This window comes from Papio anubis, chromosome 4 (genome assembly GCF_008728515.1).
Source record: "Papio anubis isolate 15944 chromosome 4, Panubis1.0, whole genome shotgun sequence".
NCBI lineage: Eukaryota > Metazoa > Chordata > Mammalia > Primates > Cercopithecidae > Papio > Papio anubis.
This window is the reverse complement of record NC_044979.1, coordinates 67,125,241-67,147,252: the sequence shown is the minus strand read 5'-3', so window position 1 is coordinate 67,147,252 and position 22,012 is coordinate 67,125,241. Positions and strand designations below refer to the sequence as shown.

Genomic DNA, 22,012 nt, shown 5'->3' with positions numbered 1-22,012 from the left:
AATTTCTGTGTCTGTTGTATATTTTACCACTGGATAGGTTTTTAAAAATAAAATTGCAATCTAAAAGATTTACCATGACTTTTTTGTTGTTGTTTAAGACAGTCTCTTGCTATGTTGCCCAGGCTGGCCTTGAACTCTTGAGGTCAAATGATCCTCCCGCCTTAGCCTCCTGGGTAGCTGCAAACAGGCATGACACTGCATCCAGCTCTTTTCTAAAAATGTATTCTCCTGAAACATTTATTCCTTTACCAAAAGTTCAAAGACACCTGAGCACAGCCATTTATTGACTGATTTCTAGCCGTTATTAAGTTTGGAATAATACTTTAATTTTAAATTTGCATCCTTAGGATACATATGGCCATGCTTGTGCCAATTAACACAAGAAGCTCTTAGAGTTTAGCTTTGATTTCACATTTCCTTTCATTTACCTCAGTCCCAAGAGAAAAGTCAACTTTAAGAAAAAACCAAAAACTTACAGGGCTCTTAAGGAAGGTGTTATATAGGTGGATTGTGTTCCCCTAAAAAGCATACGTTAAAGTCCTAACCCCTAATACCTCAGAATATAACTGTATGTAGAGACAGGGTCTCTAAAGAGGTAATGCAGTTAAAACAGGGTTATTAGGGTGGGCCCTAGTTCAATAGGAATGATGTTCTCACGAGAAGAGATTAGGATGCAGATACACACAGAGGGAAAGCCATGTAATGACACAGGAAGAAAACCATGTACGAACCAAGGAGAGAGGCCTCAGAAGAAACCAACACTGTCAACATCTTGATCTTGGACTTCCAGCTTCCAGAATTGAGAGAACACACATTTCTATTGTTTAAGCCACCCAGTCTGTGGTACTTTGTTATGGTAGCTTTAGCAAACTAATATGGAAGTTAAAGGAGTAGTAAAAGTTTTGGGAGTTCCTTTTAAAAAGGTACTGCAGGGAAGGAAAAAATATAAAATGCTACAACTTTGATTTGTAATGTATTAATGAGTCATTAATAAAGAAAATAGACTGCTATCAGATTTCATGTAAAAAGAAATATCCCAAAGAGCTAAGCACAGAGGTCGAGACAGGAGGGAACCTGCAGAGAAATAATTGGCTACTGACTTTGGATTGATGGGCAGGATTCAGCACTTTCAATGTGGTTCCTGGAAAAACCCAGAGGAGAATTTTGAGTTAGATTTTTAAATGGAGTGGAAACAAATGGAGGTGACAGGTGAGACCAAAGTGGTTTTCTTAAAGGGAAAAAGAAACAACCTCTGGCCCTTCAGTCTGGACAAAGTTTGTATTTATCATTTCCCTAGTATGATAGGCTTACGGGTTAGAAAAACCATCAACAAAGAAACTGCAATTCTCAGGTTGGAAAATCAGCAAAGACTGTGCGGCAAAGTCAGTGCTTCATGTGTTATGTATACCCATGGAGCCTTAAGATCCCAGAGTAGAGTGCACTTTGCTGATTAGATACAAGTTTTCTGAAAAAGGATATTACCATAGAGAGAGCAGAGAGCTATCTGCTGGGTCCACCCTCCACGCTCCTATTTGCATTTCATCATTCCACTGACAGACACAGACGGAAACAGATAGTGAAAGGCCTGTTTCCTTTCCTCTTTAATTTAACAAGGGAATAAGAGATACTCTACATCAGAAAAACATTATCATAGAAAATAGAGAAGTGAAGCCAAATGAACAGGGATGGGAATAAAAGGACCTGCAGATTCTATCCCTAGGTAATTTTTTTCCCCAACTATAAACAAAATGGCTCCATTCTCCCATGTTATATCTAGAAAAATCCTGATATCCCTTCTGTAGGGAGGCAGTAATATAAATTAATCCACCATTCAATTCACCAATCTTTAGTATAGGATAACTTTCTGGAGAGACAGGCATAATTATTACACCTAGATCGCTTACAGGAGTTACCAGATTTTAAGTCTTTATGAATTAGAAATGTATAGGTATACAGGATGTATTTATTGACAAAGTGTCCTAATGTCTGGAATTTGCTTTAAAATACTACACACATACACATACACACACACACACACACACAAAATAAAAAGAGAAAAAAAAGATAGTCAAAGTGTTGATAACTGTTGATGCTGGATGATGGGAATGAGGGGGTTCATTATAGCATTCTTTTCACTTCGAAATATGTTTAAACTTTTCCACAATAAAAAGTTTTCTTTTAGTTTACATATATATAATTGAAAAACTCAATTCTCTTCAGATTGTCATTTGAATAGGACGATATAATTTATTTTGGTTACTGATAACAGTTTAGTTTGCATAAAAAGCTTTACAACAGTAATATATGTACATAAAAAACTGAACAAAGGCTTTATGGGAAAATAACTTGGTAAATGTTTACAAAATACAGAAGCAAGCAGATACAATATTGTAGCTATATATGATACTATGTAAATATCTATGTATATATACAACTGTGTGCATATGACAAAAAAACTCAAAGAAATAACAAAATGAAAACATTTATCTCTCAGTGATGAGTTTAAGGATGAGTTTTCCTTTTTTGTTCTACTTTTCTCTGTTTACAAGTTTCCTAAAATGAGCATGTATCTAATTTGTAATTAGAAAAAGGAAATGAATGTGAACAAGTGGGTTATAATTCAGATAAAGTAGAGTAGATAGTCTGAACACTATGCAGAAGAAAATAAACACTTGGCCAAAAGTCACTATACTCAACATTGAGCAGAAGGAAGCCCTACACTCGGGTGGCTTTTGTTTTCATATGCTCTCAGATTACACCATCTGCAGATCTGGGGGGAAAACCCCACATTCTTATGCCTCTAGCTGGTGGAGGCTTTTATTTTTGTGTTAATATTTTCACAGTTTACTTGTCATAACCAGTATCCTGAGATTTCTGTCTACAGGTATTTTCAACTCCTTGATCTCCTGTAGATCTAACAATTTTACATTTTACTGGTGGAGGTGTGGGGTGCTGTGGGGTGGGGCCGGGTTAGGGGGCGGCGGGGGTGGGAATCTTTCACAACTGAATGCAAAGGCAAACACCTACCCTGGACCCAAGTTTTCACCTCTTGGTTCTCAGTGGTAACCCTAAAGGCAAATTTCAAAAACTATCTTCAGTGACATAATCCAAGAAAGAACTATAGGTTGGCATAAAAGTCACTGGGGTTTCCTAGGCATGGTGGCTCATGCCTGTAATTCCAGCACTTTGGGAGGCCGAGGTGGGCGGATCGCCTGAGTTCGAGACCAGCCTGGCCAACACGGTGAAACCCTCTCTCTACTAAAAAACAAAAATTAGCCGGGGGTGGTGGCAGGCACCTGTAATCCCAGCTACTTGGGAGACCGAAGCAGGAGAATCACTTAAACCCGGGAGGCAGAGGTTGCAGTGAGCCAAGATCGTGCCATTGCACTCCAGTTGGGAGACAAGAGTGAGACTTTGTCTCGAAAAAAAAAAAAAAGTCATTAGGGTTTTTGCCATTAAAAATAACGACAAAAACCACAAGGACTTTTGCACCAACCTAGTACTTGCAGGTATAGCAATCCTATAAAACCTAAGTCTAACAATTCCTACAGTACCCTAAAAATTCTTTTTCTGATAACTAAAAGTAAAGTTTCATTTTTCCAAAGTGGGTGATAAAACTTTAGATTATAAATTATTTTTAAAACCCCCAAAACTGTACATTAGAAATATCATTGAAAATTAAAATCATAATCAGTAGTATTAAAAGATTCTCAATAAATTTCCCCACAAGTAGGAAAATTTCACTTACTTTAACTTCCACAGTCTTGCCTCCATGTTCAATGTGTCTCTCTACGTATTCAGAGGACAGCAAATCACTGCAACAACAAAAATAAATGATGATTAAACAGGATCCCAAAAATGTAAAACATGAAAATCAGGATCAAGTTTACACATATCGGCTTTAACAATTCTTTAAACCCCCCCCAAATCAACACTTTATAGGTCTCTCTCTCTCACACACACACATACACACACACACACACACACCCCCACACACACACCCACACACCCACACACACACCCCCAGTATTTCTAAAAGAATGTAAGGTTGAACTGCCTACACCACCTGTCACTCCATTGATGAGCACAGCTGATTCTGCTGAACCAGCCAGTAATTCCAGGAAACTATTGTAAGCACATCATTGTTTTTAAGACATATTGTTCTTAATTTTTTACTTTAACTTTTTACCAAACAGTTTTAATTGCATATTATGCCTTACCATTTCTTTATGTGTTATATGTGATATTTTCATCTGACAAAACGTTAGTTTCCATCACAAAAGTAAAAAAAGCAAAGAAAGTTAAAAGAAATGAAATGGAATATATACCATCAACATTTGAAAACAATTCTTTTTTGAAATCTATCCTAAACAACATTTACTTGTTTCTATAATATTAAATATGCTTCTCTTTAATTTCGTATATGTGAAAAACTTTCCCTTTTAATGGAGGGGTCTCAAGACACAACTTCCATAAAATATCTTTAATCTTTTAAAGCACTAAAATATAAATAAAACTATCATTAATAAATTTTTAAAAATGCATGAAGCTATAAATTTCCAGTGTTGCTCTATTAATAGACATTGAGCCAACTAAGAAGTCCTTAAGTGAACTGAAGATCATCAAACAAAAACTGTTCCAATCATTTCAAAATGTGCATTTTTGAGCACAGAGGTTCATCATAAGCACCATGCCTACAATTGCTTTAAATGTAAACAGAACGATCAAACAAGCATTACATTAATGCCGGCACCATAATCTTGTACTATCTGATGCTTATATTACTATTTAGGAAACTTGTAATTATAGTCTAAGTCAATGCTTCATTTATCTTTAGAATAGATGTTCTTAATGACTTCATGTGAAAATCAGCTAGCATGCTCTCAGCTGCAAGCTGTAGAAAACACAACAAAAAGTATATTAAACAATGAGGACATTTATCACGTTATTTCTTCTTTGAAATTCCAGGACTAGTATAATGTAAATTTGCTTTTGAGGATGTTTAGTTCTATTTGATAAATAAATTTGAGGTTTATAAAATAGAGGCAAACCATTTTAAGACATTTTAAGTACATACTTTGCTAGTAAGACATGAGCAGAATTCACCAATGTATAAAGTATTAAAAAGAAGACTGTGTATGGGTTACACGCTGACAGAAAGGGCTGCAAGATCAAGAAATGTCAATTATTCTTGAAGCATACGAGTAATAAATGTTCATGATATATTAAATACATAAGAGGCACTAAATATCCAGGATACACTAAATATACATATTCACTTAATATTCATGAGGGGGTTTCTCAGCTTCGACACAACCGATACTTTGGGCCAGATAATTCTTTGTCTTGGGAGGCTGTCTTGTTCACTATAGCACACTTAGCATCCCTGGATTCTACCTAATAGATGCCGGTAGCATCTCTTACATATACCAGTCATGACAATCAAAAATGTCTCCAGACATTGCTAAATGGACACTGGGGGACAAAAATCACCCTTGGTTAACAACAACTGCTGATACTCTTTCCTGCCCCATTTGTTATCTGTCCAATAAACACAACAGAACTCATGATTGTTTGTGAAGCTAACTGGCAACCCACAGCCACTGACTAGGCATACTTGTCCCAGTATCTCTCAGACACTTGAGCAGGTGTTATTAGCTTGGGACAACTGCTATCTTTGAGGCTTGCCCAAACCTCAACTCTGGTCCTTGTAACCACAACATCAGCGGGGAAGGCATATGCAGATGTATGAACATGAACACTAGGTACGCCAGGATTAGCTGGCATGGCCCCTCTACCCTACTTGCCCCTAACCCAGGTATGCCAACCTAATAATCTTTCCTCTTGCCTCTCACTGTACACTTTAAATCAATTTAGTGAATTATGTGATATGAGGATTGGAATGTAGTCTGTGGGAGCTTTTGGTTCCCTCACCTCTAGGATAGCTCACCTTGTAGCATACTTGGAGGCTACAATTGCATCCAAGTAATCTTCCCACCTGACATCAGGGCAGTTCCAGGGTTGGTTCATGTGGTGGCTCAGTGCCATTAATGAGATGAGGGGTGTTTACAACTTTCTGCTCTGCCATCGGCATGGTAGCTGGGACTCTCTTAACTGGCTCCTCTCATGACCCTGACATGACGGCTGCAATTCTCAGCATCTTATAAAAACTACATTATTCCAAGATTAAAAAAAGAAAAAAGCCTTGTATTTATTTTTTAAAGTGAACAAGCCCTTTCAAAAATAGCTCTTAGCATTCATCTTCTCAAGTATCTTTTGCCAGAATTACATTATATGGCCACTCCTAAACCAATCCTTTGACAAGAACATTTGTCTGTGAACATTCAAGATTGTCCTGCCAGGCCTCCCTTGACCATCACGATTCTTTACAGAGAACTGAACAATATTGGTGGAAAGGAGAGTGGTGAAGAAAGTACCTGTTGTACATCCAACTGAAAATTGTCTTTTTTTTTGTCTTCATGAGTATATTATATATTTCACAAATTTCCAAGGGTTTATAACAAAAATGTGAAATTACACGGGAAAGACCTGCCTCAGGCAAAACTGGTAATTGCTCCAGCATCTGCATCACACCCTGTTACCCAAAACAGGAGAGATACTAGCCAGGTATTTGCAAAGGACTGTCCTCCAACCTTGCTATCAGTCTTAAAAACTTCCCCAGAAGTAGGAGGGAAACATTATCATACAGAGGCATGTTTATCAGCAGAGCCAGCAAGGTGCCCTCTCCTGGGAATCTGAACTTGTCAATTCAGAAAAAAATCATTCAGCTGATGAAGGAAAGAGAAACAGAAGTCAAAGGTAAGCTGACATTTAAAAGAAACTGAGCTGTAGGGCAGTGAATACCAGAGTGAAAGCCCCAAATCCCCACTGCTGAAGTCCCTGAATGCAGAACACCTTATCCCTACGCTAGGCATCTTTGGGATCCTTGCTCTATCACTGTCACATGAGTCAAACCCCACTACTGGAGCCAGCATGAGTGAAATCAAAATCACCTAAGTCAAATATTCCTCAGAGGAATACTAGCTGTGGTGTAGAAATAGTAGAAGTAATAATAATAAAAAAAATTTAAAAACAACTTTTGAGTCCTCCAGGTTTTCAAATTTCAAGGGAACATTTCCCTTTGAATTATAAAATCTAGGCATTAAGAGAATATGAGTCACTGCATGAATATAATTACAGCAAAGAAAAGCCCTCTGCTGAGGAATTATGCAGCTATTTCAATCAAGCCTCTATATACAAGTATTGCTGGAAAGCGCTCCATGTAATTTTAAACCAAAAACAGCTCATGCAATTTGGTTTTGTCTGTTTGCATATTGTGAAAGTTGGCTAAGTATTGTTATTTTAATGATTAGGGTGAGAAACCTTAAACTTAAAAGTTTCACTTTTCCCTCTACTAAAGTTAGAACCTAAGTAAATTTTCTTGAAGCTTCCTGAAGTAGAGATAATCAAATTACCTTATTTTTCTCAGAACATCATCGTTTATCATTATATAGGGATCTACTTAAATCATTTTAAGTGTAGGAAAATGAAAGACCTCCTTAACATAAAGGAAATTTTATATTAATGTAAATGGGTCAGGTAGAATTGACTCCATGCTGATAGCTTAATAATGATGTGTGAATGCTTGTTTGTGAACTCTGAAAAAGTAAAAATCATTTTCAACCAATTTCTAAAGGCCACTCATTCTCTAAAGGAAGTAAGTAGATGTTTATAAAATTAGAAATGTTTTCTGAGGCCTTTTTTCATTTGCATGCCATAATAAGCCTAAAAAAGCAAAACAAATAAAATGTAAACATTTTCAGTCATAATAATGACTATCCTTTGTCTAGTGGGCAACTGTCATGAATCAAAGACAGCTGGTATAGTATTATACAAAGGTTTGGGAGCTAAAAACAAAAACAAATATTTTAATTTTCCATCCAAGCTCTGCCATTTACTAACTGTGTACCCTTGGCCAAGTTGCTTAATCTTGATCAACATAATTTGCTTCTGTTTAAAATGGAGACAAAAAAAAAAAAAAAAAAAAAAAAAAAAAAAACACTTCGTAAAGCTGGTATGGTATTAAACTAGAACACAGATGAAATGCATCTCAAATCCTGATTTCAATCATTCACATACCCTATTCACCATGTCATATCTATTTATCTTTCTCTAGAACTGTCTCTCATTGTTTTGGGACTTAAAACCGTTGAGCCACTTTTTCACTCTCCTCACCTCCTTCTTGTCTACTTAATCCAGTTTATATTCCATGATCTGTCCTGATAAATTACCTCCCTGCACACACTCTAAACTAATTTACCCCTTTTTCCACTGTACTGCTTGACCAAACCTCAATCACAGTAAAACTCCTTCTACTAGTCAAAGTCTGACTCCAAGAAGCAGAACATATTGAATGTTCATAGGCTGGTTTAGGATCACAGTTGTCAAATGGTCCCGCATCACAACACTGCCCTTAAGTCCACTACACTTTCCTGGTCAATTTACTCTGAGAAGACCCTTCTAAATCTCTCTCCTCACATCTCCAATGTGCTCCCTCATTATTACTCCCTTCAGATAACCTCACTTCTGTATTCACTGAAAAAATGAAAAAGGACTACCTCATCTTTCCAATCACCAGCACCCCTGCTCCTGAACCAGTCTCTACTAGGATGTCAAACAGGCATCTCGAATTCAACATGTCTAATGCACAACTCTCTCAGTCAAATCCAGACATTCAATTCTACGTTCAAAATGTATCCTAGCAACAACTTGATGTGAAAAAAAAAAAAAAAAAAAACTGGAGACATTCCCTTAACCAAGTGATCACAGTTAACATAACCAGTAACAGAAAAAAAAAAAAAAATCATGTGCTTCTGAAGTGATGCTTGCATAAGAAGCAAACAAATGAACAAAGAAACTTGAATGTGCAATAGATTTTCAAAGAAACAGCCTCAGAGCAAAGATCTAATCCAAGGTGCTGCCAGTAAGATGTAACCTCAAGGTCAAGAGTAAGTCAAAGGTGTAGTTTTAAAACCCTTTGTTAAAACTCAGAAAGACTAAAGGCTGTTTCGCCTTGACCAAATCATCTATGTGAAAGAGTTTCGAAGACTATTAAAGGCCTCAGCTAGACAAAAGAGTTTCTAAGAATCTCGTAGGTTCTCATAGACATTGTCACCTAAACAAAAAGGCTAGTATGAATCTTCAGGGCATTGTCCCACAGCATCTTAACTCACAGTAGAGAGGGGCCTATCTCAAAAAGATCTGTCGATGTGGATTTGTCTAATGGGGTAAATGCCAATGAGATTCACATGAAACCTATGAAGTTCTTAAGAGAATTATATCACTAGAATCACACCAGCTTGTACCAAAATGGACAGTCAGTTCAAACTTTTTATAACCAGGAAACAGACCTAGAAAGATAGTTAGCATAAGCCCAGCATATTTCTTAAAAAAATAAATGTTGACTCAGAAGGTGAACCCAAGAACCGCAAAGGACTGCCCCCAGGAAGCAAAGCAGAGCCTTAATCAACATACATTCCCTTCTGCCAAAGCAGGAAAAACCAGTGGCATACCTGATTCAATATCAGAAACTCAGTGGACCAGTGACTGCTAAGTAGCTATATCCCACTTTTTGAACAGGAGCGTCTACTGCAGTCATCCTGCCCCATCTACCCTGTATTTTAGGTTATCTTTTTGGTTCAAGGGTCTACACCTGGGCTACCTCACCTAAGACGACCTAGCTACACCTGGACCTGATTCAGATGATGAGAACCTGAACCTTGCATTCGAGCCTGATACTATAATGGAATAAGATTTTTCAGGGGTCTCTGGAGGAATGCAATGCATTCTGCATATGTGATAAATACAAATAATTTGTGGCCAAAGGACAAACTGGTTGATTAAAGAAGGCTACAAATTGTCACTCTTCTAATGGCAAAATGGAAATAATTTCTTCTTCCCTTGAATGTGAGCTGGCCCTGTGAAAAATATGAGACAGAAGTGATATTGTGTGTCTTGGTCCGTTTTGTGCTGCTGTAACAGAATATCACAGACTAGGTAATGTATATAGGACAGAAATATATTGGCTCACAGTTCCAGAGGCTGGGAAGTCCAATATCAAGGTGCCAGCAACTTGTGAGGGCCCTTTTGCTGTGTCACCATATGGTAGAAGGAGAGAAGGGAAGAGGGAAAGAAGAAGGAGAGAAGGAGAGAGAAGGAAGAGGAGAGAAGGAGAAAGGAAGGGAGGAAGGAGACAGAGAGAAGACAGGGAAAGAGGTAGGGAGAGGGAGGAGGAGGGAGGGAAGGTAAGGGAAGGCAAGAGAGGGTGAGAGCGAGCCAGAGACACAGAGGGAGAGCACTCACAGAAGCAAGAGGAAATCAAACTCGCCCTTCTATAAGGCAGCAATGCCAGGACTGTGAGTGCAGCCAGCCCTCATGGCCTAATCAATCACCTTTAAAAGGTCCCACCTCTTCGCACTGTTACAATGGCAATTAAATTTCAACATGTGATTTAGAGGTGACAAACATTCAAATTACAGCTCTGTGTAACATCTGAGATCTGCAGATTCCATTTTCATGCATGTAGAATTCTCCTTTGAATCCAGCCACCATGCTGTCAGGAAGCCCAAGCAACCACATAAAAAGACCATGTGGAGGAGAATCATGTCCCTAGCTAACAGACCCAGTGAATTCCAAGCCAACACTGACAACAATTTCCAACCATGTGATTGAGGCAAGTCTGCATCTTCCAGATATAATAGTATCCCAGCTGACACTACATAAAGCATATCTGCCCAGCTGACCTACAGAATTGTGCAAAACAATACACACCGTAAAGATTATAATATACTATAACAAGCTGACTATGCCTTCTTATTCTAACATTCAGTGATTGTTATGCTGCCCCAAATAACTGTGTTTTCCTTACAGCAGTCACCAAATATTAAATGTAACTTACTTTGGACAATATAAAAGAATCATAAGACTTCAAATATGATTATAATCCAACCAGTGAAAATAAGAAAAGCCCACAGATCATGGGTCACAATCAAAAATCAAAGACTTCATAAAGTCTTTAAACTATGGAAAGCTCTCCAGAAGAACAGAACTGGAAACACAGAAGCTTTAAGGATCTAAATTTCATTATTTCATTTAAGAGGAATAACAAATTATGAACTTAGAAAGGTTTTTTAAAGAAAACATTCTTCCCATTCTCTACATTCTATGAATCCCTCCCCAACACCTCCATTTCACCTTCTTTATTTTCTTACTTTCTCTAGCCATGTACCAACCCTCCAGATCCTTTTGATATATTAGAGAATCCTCACTATAGAAAATGAACAAATATCACTGAGAATTAACCATCCATTCCTCAGCTTTTTTTAAAGTGCCAAAACTGTTATCTATATGCTCAGCATGTAATAAGTGGTATTTAAAACGTTTATGTTGTTTAAACTAAATTAAAAGGAAACTACAAAAGGGAATTAAAAGTTTATTCAATATCTGATTTTTGGATGAATGTTTCACTTTATTACTTTTCCAATTTGTAAATATAATTCCGTTTTTGCTTATGCACATAAAATAAATATTCTGTGTACCCTTGTGTCTAAAGGTGAGGCTATTTTTGTTACATTCTATTGAGGAAGTCACAATCTGATGAAAATTCTCAGGGAGCTTTAAATGTGTATGCTAGGGCTAGGGCACTTAACAATAAATGTGATTAAGTAAAAGTTGAGCCTGGCACTATCATGAATGTTAGCTCTTATTTATAGAATCCTGTTCCTAGTAAAGCAAAGTTTTCTAAGCCTAGCGTTGCAGCAGAATCAGATTAAAAAAAAAAAATACCTAGACTCCCTCAGATCTACCAAATCAGAATCTCCTAGGTTTATTCTGTTATAAAGAAAAGTTATCAAGACACGAAAGTTTAATCAAATTAACAGTCTACAAATATGCTAGTAAAAGTCTATTAACATATAATGGCCTGTTGGCATAGCTGATCATTGTAGCTCAATACCACTTTAAAAGCCAAGGTACCAGGGAACATACTACACCAAGGCAATTAAAATGAGCCCCTGGTGAATCTTATTGCAAATAATCAACAGAGGGAGACATGTTCCTCTTCATTATAGCCAAGTAAAGGACTAATGTTTTATAGTTTTTTAAGGGTAAAATTGCCAGACTTACTTCAAATTTACTTAGACTTCTTATGAGTACCCTAGAAATGGAGATTTTGGGCACTTAAAAAAAGATGAATTATTGGGCTTAGTTCAAATAAATTATATTCCTTAAAGATTCTAATTCTTATAATATTTTTATAATATTAATCACTTGAAAATAAGATCCCATCTAATCTGGTTTTCACCACACCACTTCACCAAACCTGTACTCTCACGGTCACTAATTAGCTATTTCTATATCATTAAATCTAACAGTTAATTCTCAGTCTTAATCTTACTTGATGTATAAGCAGCATTTGACACAGCTGATCACCCCTCCTCTTGGAAATATTTCCTTCAGCTTCCTACCAGGAACCACACAGTCCTGGTTTTTCTCCTTTTTCTTGCTGCTGCTTCTGTCTCCTTTGTCGGTTTCTTCTCATCACTACAGTTCCTAAACACTGGAATACCCCCAGGGATCAGTACTTGATCCTCCTCTTTTCTTCTGACGCTCTCTTTCTTGGTGATTTCATCTAATGTTTTCTCTTAATTAACAATTATATGCCGATGTCTCTTAGATTTATATCTCCAGCTTAGAATTCTCCTCTGAACACTGGAATTATATATTCAACTCCCTCTCTCTCTCTCTCTCTCTCTCTCTCTCTCTCTCTCTATATATATATATATATATATATATATATATATATATCTTACTTATTAAATAAGCATCACACTTAACATGTCCAAACTTGGGCTCCTGATCTTGCTTGACCAACACGATTCTCCTATAATCTTCCCAGCTTCTTAAATGGCAACTTAAATTTTCCAATTACCCTGGCCAAAAATCATAGAGTCATCATTGACTCTTTAATCTCTTACAAATCACATATGCAACTGATCATATGTGATCATATGACAAAATATTGAAAATTTTGTCAATAGCGTTTTCCAAAAAATTTCCAGCATATGAACATTTCCATTGCTACTACCCTGGTCTGAGCCACGACGCTATCTTGCCTGGAATATTGCAAGGCTTAAGATCTATTCTATTAACCTATCAACACTTCGCTTACTATCCATGTGAAGAATATAACAATCCCATCATTAGTAAGAACACAGAGTAATAGACATTATTATCCACGTTAATGATAGTCAAATACTGTCCTCTTGATAAAGCAATTTTTCAAAACAGTAAAAGTCTTAAACTTCTAATATTCTTTGTACATAAGAATCTAATGAAGAAAATAACTCTAAATATAGGAAACATTTTATGGAATTAAAAAAATAATATCAGAAAACCTAGTGTTGACAAGGCTGTGAGCACAGAGTTTTGTAGAATTTTCACGGAGGGAAATTTGACAATACATATTAAATGTAAACCTTTTGAACCTGGAATTCTGTTTCTAAGAATTTAAGGAATAATTCTGAATAATTTTAAGAGAGATTTTTAGCTGTAAATATTTTCAATACATTATCATTGTGAAACACTGAAAAATTTTAAAGCAATTTAAAAAATAAGATCCCAAAATTTACAATCAAATACTCTGCTGACACTAACATGACATAGAAGATACCAAAAGGTGGTCATAGCATCTACAAGAAAAGTTCTACATTCTGCAAAACAAATAAAAAATATATATTGTCAAGAAAAAAGACAAGAAGCATACATTACAAAAATGCTAGCAGTGCTTCTTTCTAGGTAGATTACTGTTACATTAATTTTACTGATCTTATTTTACACCTTAAAATGTCTATAATAAACATGTATTATATTTCTAATAAGAAAACTAAATTTTGAAATGTATTTTAGAAAGACATCACCCAATGCTACTCACAAAGCAAACTAAATATATAAAAATAGATAATTGGTTAAGTGAAATATTTTCCATACATTTAGTGGAAAATAATGAAGTCAACAAAAACTCTTTAATTAGAGTTTGTATTAACAGGTAATATGGTTCTTTTATGTTAAAAAAACAAAAGCAGAACACAAAATTATATACAGAGAATATAATAATCATATAAATAAAACAATGCACAGGGAAAAATACACTCACATGCTTAAAAATTTCACCTTTGAGGGGTGGCACTATAGGTCATTAAAAATGTTTTGGTTTTGGTTTATCATTTTAGATAGTTTCTTCTGGGTACTTATCACAAAATTTCTCAAGAAAAGTATTAAACATCTTAATTATTTTTCAGTTTTAAAAATAATAGCAATAGAAATAATAGTTAATAATTTTGAGCACCTACTACTATTACCACAGCTACCACTACTACTACTATTACTATGATTACTAGTACTATTTCTACTGATCTAATGGTTTTGCATGTATTAGCTCATCTGATCCACACAACAACATGCTAAGTAGGTGCTGTGGTTTGAATGGAGGCATCCTTCCAAAGTTTTTACATTGGAACTTAACCCTCAAGGGGATGATATTAAGAGGTGAGGCCTTTGGGAGGTTATTGGGTCATGAAAGCTCTGCCCTCATAGAACAGATTAATGCCTTTATAAAATCTTTAGAAAGTTAGTCCCCGTTACCCTTCCATCCTGTCTGCCAGGTGAAGACAACGCATTTGTTACCTCTGGAGGACACAGCACCAAGGCATCATCTTGGAAGCAGTGAATGACCTCTTACCAGACACTGAATCTGCCAGTGCCTTGATCCTGAACTTCCCAGGCTCCAGAACTGTGAGAAAAAAAATTCTATGATTTATAAATTACTCGATCCGTGGTACTTTGCTACAGAAGCAGGAGTAGACTAAAGTGGTAGGTATGATTAGTATCTCCATATAGATGAGGAAACTGAAGGACAGAAAGGTAATTTACTCAAGAGTATGCAGTTAGTGGTAGTAAGTGTTATAGATAGGATTCAAATTCAGACAGCCTGACTACAGAGCTCATTCTCTTGACCACTAAACCCAACCCCAACCTGTATCTTTATTCCTCCCATAATTTTCTTCTATTTTCATTTGTCTAGTTCTCTACATATGTAGCTACATTAGCCCTAAACTTTTCTATATAACTGTAAAGCCTTTGATATGGGTGAATACATTAGGTAATATATTAATTCCAATATTTTCTTGGCTACATCCCTCCTGTGGCCTTCCATCCTCCTGCTCACATCTGGACTAACTGCACCCTAGGACTGTTGTACAGCCATAATCCTAGAATCTATGATCCTGGGAATTCCCTTGGCTTCTATCTTCATTGTGAACTGTTTCCTATATCTCACATTTTCTTGATCTTCTCCCTTTTATTTTGGTGGAGCTCAGTCTCCAATGCCTTCCAAATAAAGAATGCATCATGTTAATTTATTTTAAATCTTGCACATATATTTTCTGAGAACTCACCTTTGATTGATGGTTTGGATTTGTAAGTACAGAAATCCTGCAGAACTTACGCAACAATGTTCCACTGTCTCCTAGTATGGCTAGTAAGAAGTCTGATGCTATTCTGATTCTGATCTTTCCAATGTGACCTTTTTTTTCCTGTATGGAAGCCTTTGTGATCTTCTCTTTTATCTCCACCATTCTAAAACATCAAAATTGTATGTCTTCAAGTTTCTTTCATTCACTGTCCTGGGCATTCAATGGGCACTTTCAATCTAGAAATTCCTATATTTCAGTTATGAAACATTTTCTTAAAATATTTCTTTGGTAATTTCCTCTCTGTCCTTTCTTTAGTGTCTTTCTGGGACTCCTACCAGTCAGATGCTTAGTCTCCTGAATGATCCTCTAAATTTTCTTTTCTTAATATCACTACCATGGTGAATGATCCTCTAAGTTTTTATCTTGTCTCTCCTATATTCCACTTCTTCATTTTTTGTCCTGTTTCCTGGGAGAACTTTTTTTTTCAACCATATTATTCAAACATCTACTGCTTGTTATTGTTTCTACTATTTTTTCTAGGTGTTTTCCTCTGAATTTTTAAGTATGATTTTCTTGTTTCATAAATGCAGTAGTTATCTCTTTGAACACAGGCATACCTTGTTCCATTGTGCTTTGCTTTATTGTGCTTCACAGATACTGTGTTTTTGTTCTTGTCGTTGCTATTGTTGTTTTACAAATCGAAGGTTTGTAACAATCCGGCACCAAGCAAGTCTATCAGTGCCATTTTCCAACAGCATAAGCTCATTTTGTGTCTGTGTCACATTTTGGTAATTCTCACAATATTTTAAACTTTTCATTAATTTATCTGTTATGGTGATCTGTAATCAGTGACCTTTGATGTTACTATTATAATTGTTTGAGGGCACAATTAATCAAACCCATATAAGAGAGTGAACTTAATAAATGTTGTGTGTGTTCTCACTGCTCAACTGATTGGCCATTCCCCCATCTCTCCCCCTCTCCACAGGCATCCCTATGCCCTGAGACAAAACAATATGGAAATTAGGTCAATTAATAACACTACATTGGCTTCTAAGTGTCCAAGAAAAGGAGGAGTTGCATGTCTCTTACTTTAAATCAAAAGCCAGACACAATTAAGCTTAGTGAGGAAGGCACGTTGAAAGCCAAGATAAGTCAAAATCAAAAACCAAACCTCTTATGCCAAACAGCCAAGTTGTGAATGCAAAGGAAAAGTTCTTGAAGGAAATTAAAAGTGCTGCTATAATGAACACATGAATGATAAAAAAGCAAAACAGCCTTATTGCTGATATGAAGAAAGTTTTAGTGGTCTAGATAGAAGATCAAACCAGCCACATATTCCCTTAAGCCAAAACCTAACCCAGAATAAGGCCCTAATTCTCTTTAACTATATGAAGGCTGAGAGACATGAGGAAGTTGCAGACGAAACGTCTGAAGCTAGCAGAGGCTGCTTTACGAGGTTTAAAGAAGGAAGCAGTCTCCACAATATAAAAGTACAAGGTAAAGCAGCAAGTGCTGATGGAGAAGCTGCCACAATTTATCTAGAAGATCTAGATAAGACAATTGATGAAGGTGGCTATAGCACACAACAGAGTTTCAACATAGACAAAACAGCCTTTTATTGGAAGAAGATGTCATCTAGGACTTTCCTAGTCAGAGAGGAGAAGTCAATACCTGGTTTCAAAGCTTCAAAAGAAGGGGTCAGGTGCAATGGCTCATGCCCATAATTCCAACACTTCAGGAGACCGAGGCAAGAGGATGGCTTGAGCTCAGGAGTTTAAGACCAGCCTGGTCAACACAGCAGGACCCTGTCTCTACAAAAAATTTTACAAAGTACTCAGGTGTGGTGGTACATGCCTGTAGTCCAACTTATTTGGGAGGTTAGGCAAGTTGATCACTTCAGCCCAGGAAGTTTAGGCTGCAATGAGCTGTGACTGTGTCACTGTACTCCAGCCTGGGCCACAAACTGAGACTCCGCCTCAAAAAAAAAAGAGAGAGAGAAAGAGAAGAGAAAGAGAAAGGCTGACTCTTCTGTTTAGGGCTAATGCAGCTGATGACTTTAAGCCAATACTCACTCACCATTCTGAGAATCCTAAGTCCCTTAGGAATTATCGTAAATCTATTCTGCCTGTGCTCCATAAATGCAACAACAAAGCCTGGATGACAGCATATCTTTTGACAATGTGGTTTACTGAATATTTTCAGCCCATCATTGAGACCTACTGCTCAGGAAAAAATATTTCTTTCAAAATATTACTATTCATTGGCAATGCACCTAGTCACCTAAGAGCTCTGATGGAGATGTACAAGGAGATTACTGTTGTTTTCATACTTTCTAACATCACATACATTTTGCAGCCCATAGATCAACAAGTAATTTCAACTTCAAGTCTTATTATTTAAGAAATACATTTTGTAAGGCTATTGCTGCCATAGATAGTGATTCCTCTGATGGATCTGGGCAAAGTAAATTGAAAACCTTCACCCTATCTAGATGCCATTAAGAACATCCATGATTCATAAGAGGAAGTCAAAATATCAACACAAATATGAGTCTGGAAGATGAGTCTGACCATCATGGATGGCTTAGGGTCAAAGACTTCAGTGGAGGAAGTTCCACAGATGTGGTAGAAACAGCAAGATAACTAGAATTAGAAATGTAGTCTGAAGATGTGACTGAATGCTACAATCTCATGATCAGATCTGAATGGATGAGGAGTCGCTTTTTTTTTTTTTTTTTTGAGATGGAGTCTTGCTCTATCACCCAGGCTGGAGTGCAATGGTGCAATCTTGGCTCACTGCAACCTTTGCCTCCTGGGTTCAAGTGATTCTCCTGCCTCAGCCTCGTGAGTAGATGGGATTACAGGTGCCTGCCACCCACCACACCAGGCTAAGTTTTGTATTTTTAGTAGAGACAGGGTTTCACCATGTTGGCCAGACTGATCTCGATTCCTGACCTCAAGTGATTCGCCCTCCTCAGCCTCCCAAAGTGCTGGGATTACAGGCATGAACCACTGCACCCGGCTGAGTTACTTCTTGTGGATAAGCAAAAAAAGTGTATTTTATTTTATTTTTATATTTTTGAGACAGAGTCTTGCTCTATCGCCCAGGCTGGAGTGCCGTGGCTCAATATCGGCTCACTGCAAGCTCCGCCTCCCAGGTTCATGCCATTCTCCTGCCTCAGCCTCCTGAGTAGCTGAGACTACAGGCGCCTGCCACCACACCTGGCTAATTTTTTTATTTTTAGTAGAGACGGGATTTCACCGTTAGCCAGGATGGTCTCGATCTCCTGACCTCATGATCCGCCCTCCTCGGCCTCCCAAAGTGCTGAGATTACAGGCATGAGCCACCACACCCAGCCAAAAAAAAGTGCATTTTTAAGGCACAATCTACTCCTGGTGAAAAGGCTGTGAACATTGTTGAAATAACAACAAAGATTTAGAATAATATAAACTCAGCTGATAAAACAGTGGTAGAGTTCTAGAGGATTAAGTCCAAATCTGAAAGAAGCTCTACTATGGGTAAATTGCTATCAAACAGCATCTCATGCTACAGAGAAATCTTTTGTGAAAGTAATCAATACAGCAAACTTAACTGTTATTTTAAGAAACTGCCACAAATACCCCAACCTTCAGCAACCACTATTCTGATCAGTCAGCAGCCATCAACACTGAAGCAAGACCCTCCAGTGGCAAAAATATTACAATTTGCTGAAGTCTAAGATGATCATTAGCATTTTTAGCAATAAAGTATTTTTTAATTAGGGTATATACATTTTTTTTTTAGCTGTTGCATACTTACTAGACTACAATATAGTGTAAATACAGTATTTAGTTTTTTTTTTAGATTCAGGGGGTGCATGTGTAGATTTGTTACATGGATATATTGTATAGTTACGAGGTTTGGCTTTTAATGAACCTCTCAACCAAACAGTGAATACAGTACCCAGTAAGTAGTTTTTCAACATTTGTTCCCATCCCTTTCTCCCCTTTTGGAGTCCCCAGTGTCTATTGTTTCCATCATTACGTCCATGTGTACCCAGTGTTTAGTTCTCACTTATAAGTAAGAACATGTAACATTTGGTTTTTTGTTTCTGCACTAATTCACTTAGGACAATGGCCTTCAGCTGTATTCACGTTCCTGCAAAAGACATGATTTCATTCTTTTTAAGACTGCATAGTATTCTGTGGTGTATATATGCCACATTTTAAATCCAATCCACCATCAATCAGCACCTAGGTTGAGTCCATGATTTTGCTATTATGAGTAGTGCTTCATTGAAAATATGAGTACAGGTGTCTGAACATAACCTTTATATGAGCTGGGAAACCATAAAATTTATGTGACTCGCTTTATTGTGATATTTGCTGTATTAAGGTAGTCTGGAATTGAACTCTCAGTCTCTCCAAGGTAGGCCTATATATTATTATAGCTTTGAGCTTTAAAGATTTTCTTCTGTTCCCTAATTTTTCATTGTTTCAACTGAATTCATTTGTTTCTCTGCTCTCTTTCTTTTTGGTTAGACAGCTGATCGTCCTTGGCTCTCCACTGTTGTTGAGAGTGAAGCACTACAACATCCCTGGAAGCTCTGTGAAGAACAGCAGGGTTGTGGATGGGTGGGCATCTCTAGAGGGAGGCAGGAACTCCATTAGAAGGATCCCAAATGACAGCATCCATAGATTCTTTAGCATGGATTAATCACTTTGCCCAGAGAGTGAGCCTCCAATCTCCTGGTTGGACAGCATAAACTTTGTGTCAATGTTCAGAGAGCCACCTGGGGGATGAGAACTAAGGATCTCTGATTCAACGTGTAGAAATCAGTACACCCTCTTGTTTTCAGTATATCACTTGCCCTCAGCTGACTATGCCCCCAATCCAGAAACGTGGGTTGTTTCTCCAGAAAGAGAACCTCCTACTCCTGCCGGGAAAGGAAGAAGCATATCCCTGCTTGCTGGAACTTAGCTGGGCTTCTAACTGCTCCTTAGGAAAATTCAAACACTAGAGGCAACACACTATATGTTCTATATTCCACTGATTAAAATTCTCTTTCTGACATTTTCATTTCCACATTATAAGCTTTTCTTTTTTCAAGCCTGCTTTTTTTTCTTCTACCTAGTGGAATTGCAATAGTTAGCTTTAACACTACAGGCCCTTCCAACTGGGGGTAAAAGGAAGGCCATCAAGATGAAAAGAAAACATCCTTTCTTTTAGATCATCAGGAAAGCAAGTACTAATCTATGTCACAGAACAGTCTTTGTGAACATTATTTCCAACAATAGACCCTTTCCCGTAATTCAGACATGAAAATGTGTTGTTATGTCCCATGAAGGTAAGTATAACTTCTAAAAAGTCTGTAATTCTGTTTGTTTCCTTAATAATCTGTTATCCTATTAAGAATATTTAAACAGACATCTCTGTTTGCTATAAAGCATAAATAACCATTAAGCCAAAAGAGTAGACTTGGCACTTCTCTTTTCTTCCATATGTTTATAGATGTGAAACAAAATAAAACAAAACTATGACTGTCAGGTTTCCCATTTTAAAACAGTTTTAGAGTTTAATATCTTACAAAAATAAGATAACCTTCTCTTCTCAGATCTATACCACCCAGTTTTCTGAGGTATCTCATCACTTCTATTTCTAGAACTTTTCCCAAGTTCTACTTCTTGTTGAAATCAGAGTCAGCTTTTTCCACTCTGGTAAGACAGTTACCACTTGTCCCTTCTTCTTACATCTTCCAAAATGTTATTGATGTCTCTCATCTGTTTTATTCTTGTTAGTTTATTATACCCTCACTCTCATTATAACAGAGCAAAGATATATGCAAGAGTTCAATCTGCTATACCTAGCCAGAAATATGTGGGTCATTTTTAAATGTTTATTTTTCTACAATGAGCATATAATCGTTACGATGGAAAATTACTGGATTAAACCTGAGCCAGGGAAATTTAAGTAATGGGGGCATGAAACAGGCACCAAAGAGTAGAAAATTATGTCTCACCATTTATCCCAAGACTCCAGCAGTAAGTCCTTAAAAGGTGACCTTTCCACTCTCTCGCATTTCAGTCTATTCCATTAGCTGTCATTTCCTGACCTAGCTTTCAATTCCAAGGGCCATTACCAGCAAGTATCAGCCAACTTACAATTACTTTTGATGAGCTAGTAGTAATCACACCTAGACAAACTATTTTATTTTGATTCCACTAAAATGTCTTTGTGTTTTCACAATACCAGAATGCTACTATAAATAATGGAATGGGCTTTTTTCCTTATTATAACAGAACTAAATAGTCAGATGAGGGTCGTCATTTTTAAAACTGTCATCTTGAGATCTTCTTCATTTATGCCAATGATGCTGCCATAGTTCAAAACTTAATTAAAGTTTATCTTTTGGAATTACCTTTAGAGACAATGTATGTGACACACAAGAAACAGTCTCATTAATTCCTAAAGATATTTTTGTGATGAAAAAATAATTAGGC

At 36.9% G+C, this 22,012-nt stretch overlaps 1 protein-coding gene across 18 annotated transcripts in view; it reads right to left on the bottom strand.

Moving 5' to 3' along the window:
- ADAM22 (ADAM metallopeptidase domain 22) overlaps positions 1 to 22,012 on the bottom strand; it is a 246,479-nt gene that overhangs the window by 117,379 nt on the left and 107,088 nt on the right. For all 18 annotated transcript variants that reach the window (XM_021936095.2, XM_021936099.2, XM_021936098.2 and 15 more), the window contains one exon: positions 3,749 to 3,815. In XM_021936095.2, coding sequence (XP_021791787.2) covers positions 3,749 to 3,815 — 67 coding nt within the window. The remainder of the gene's footprint in view (positions 1 to 3,748; positions 3,816 to 22,012) is intronic.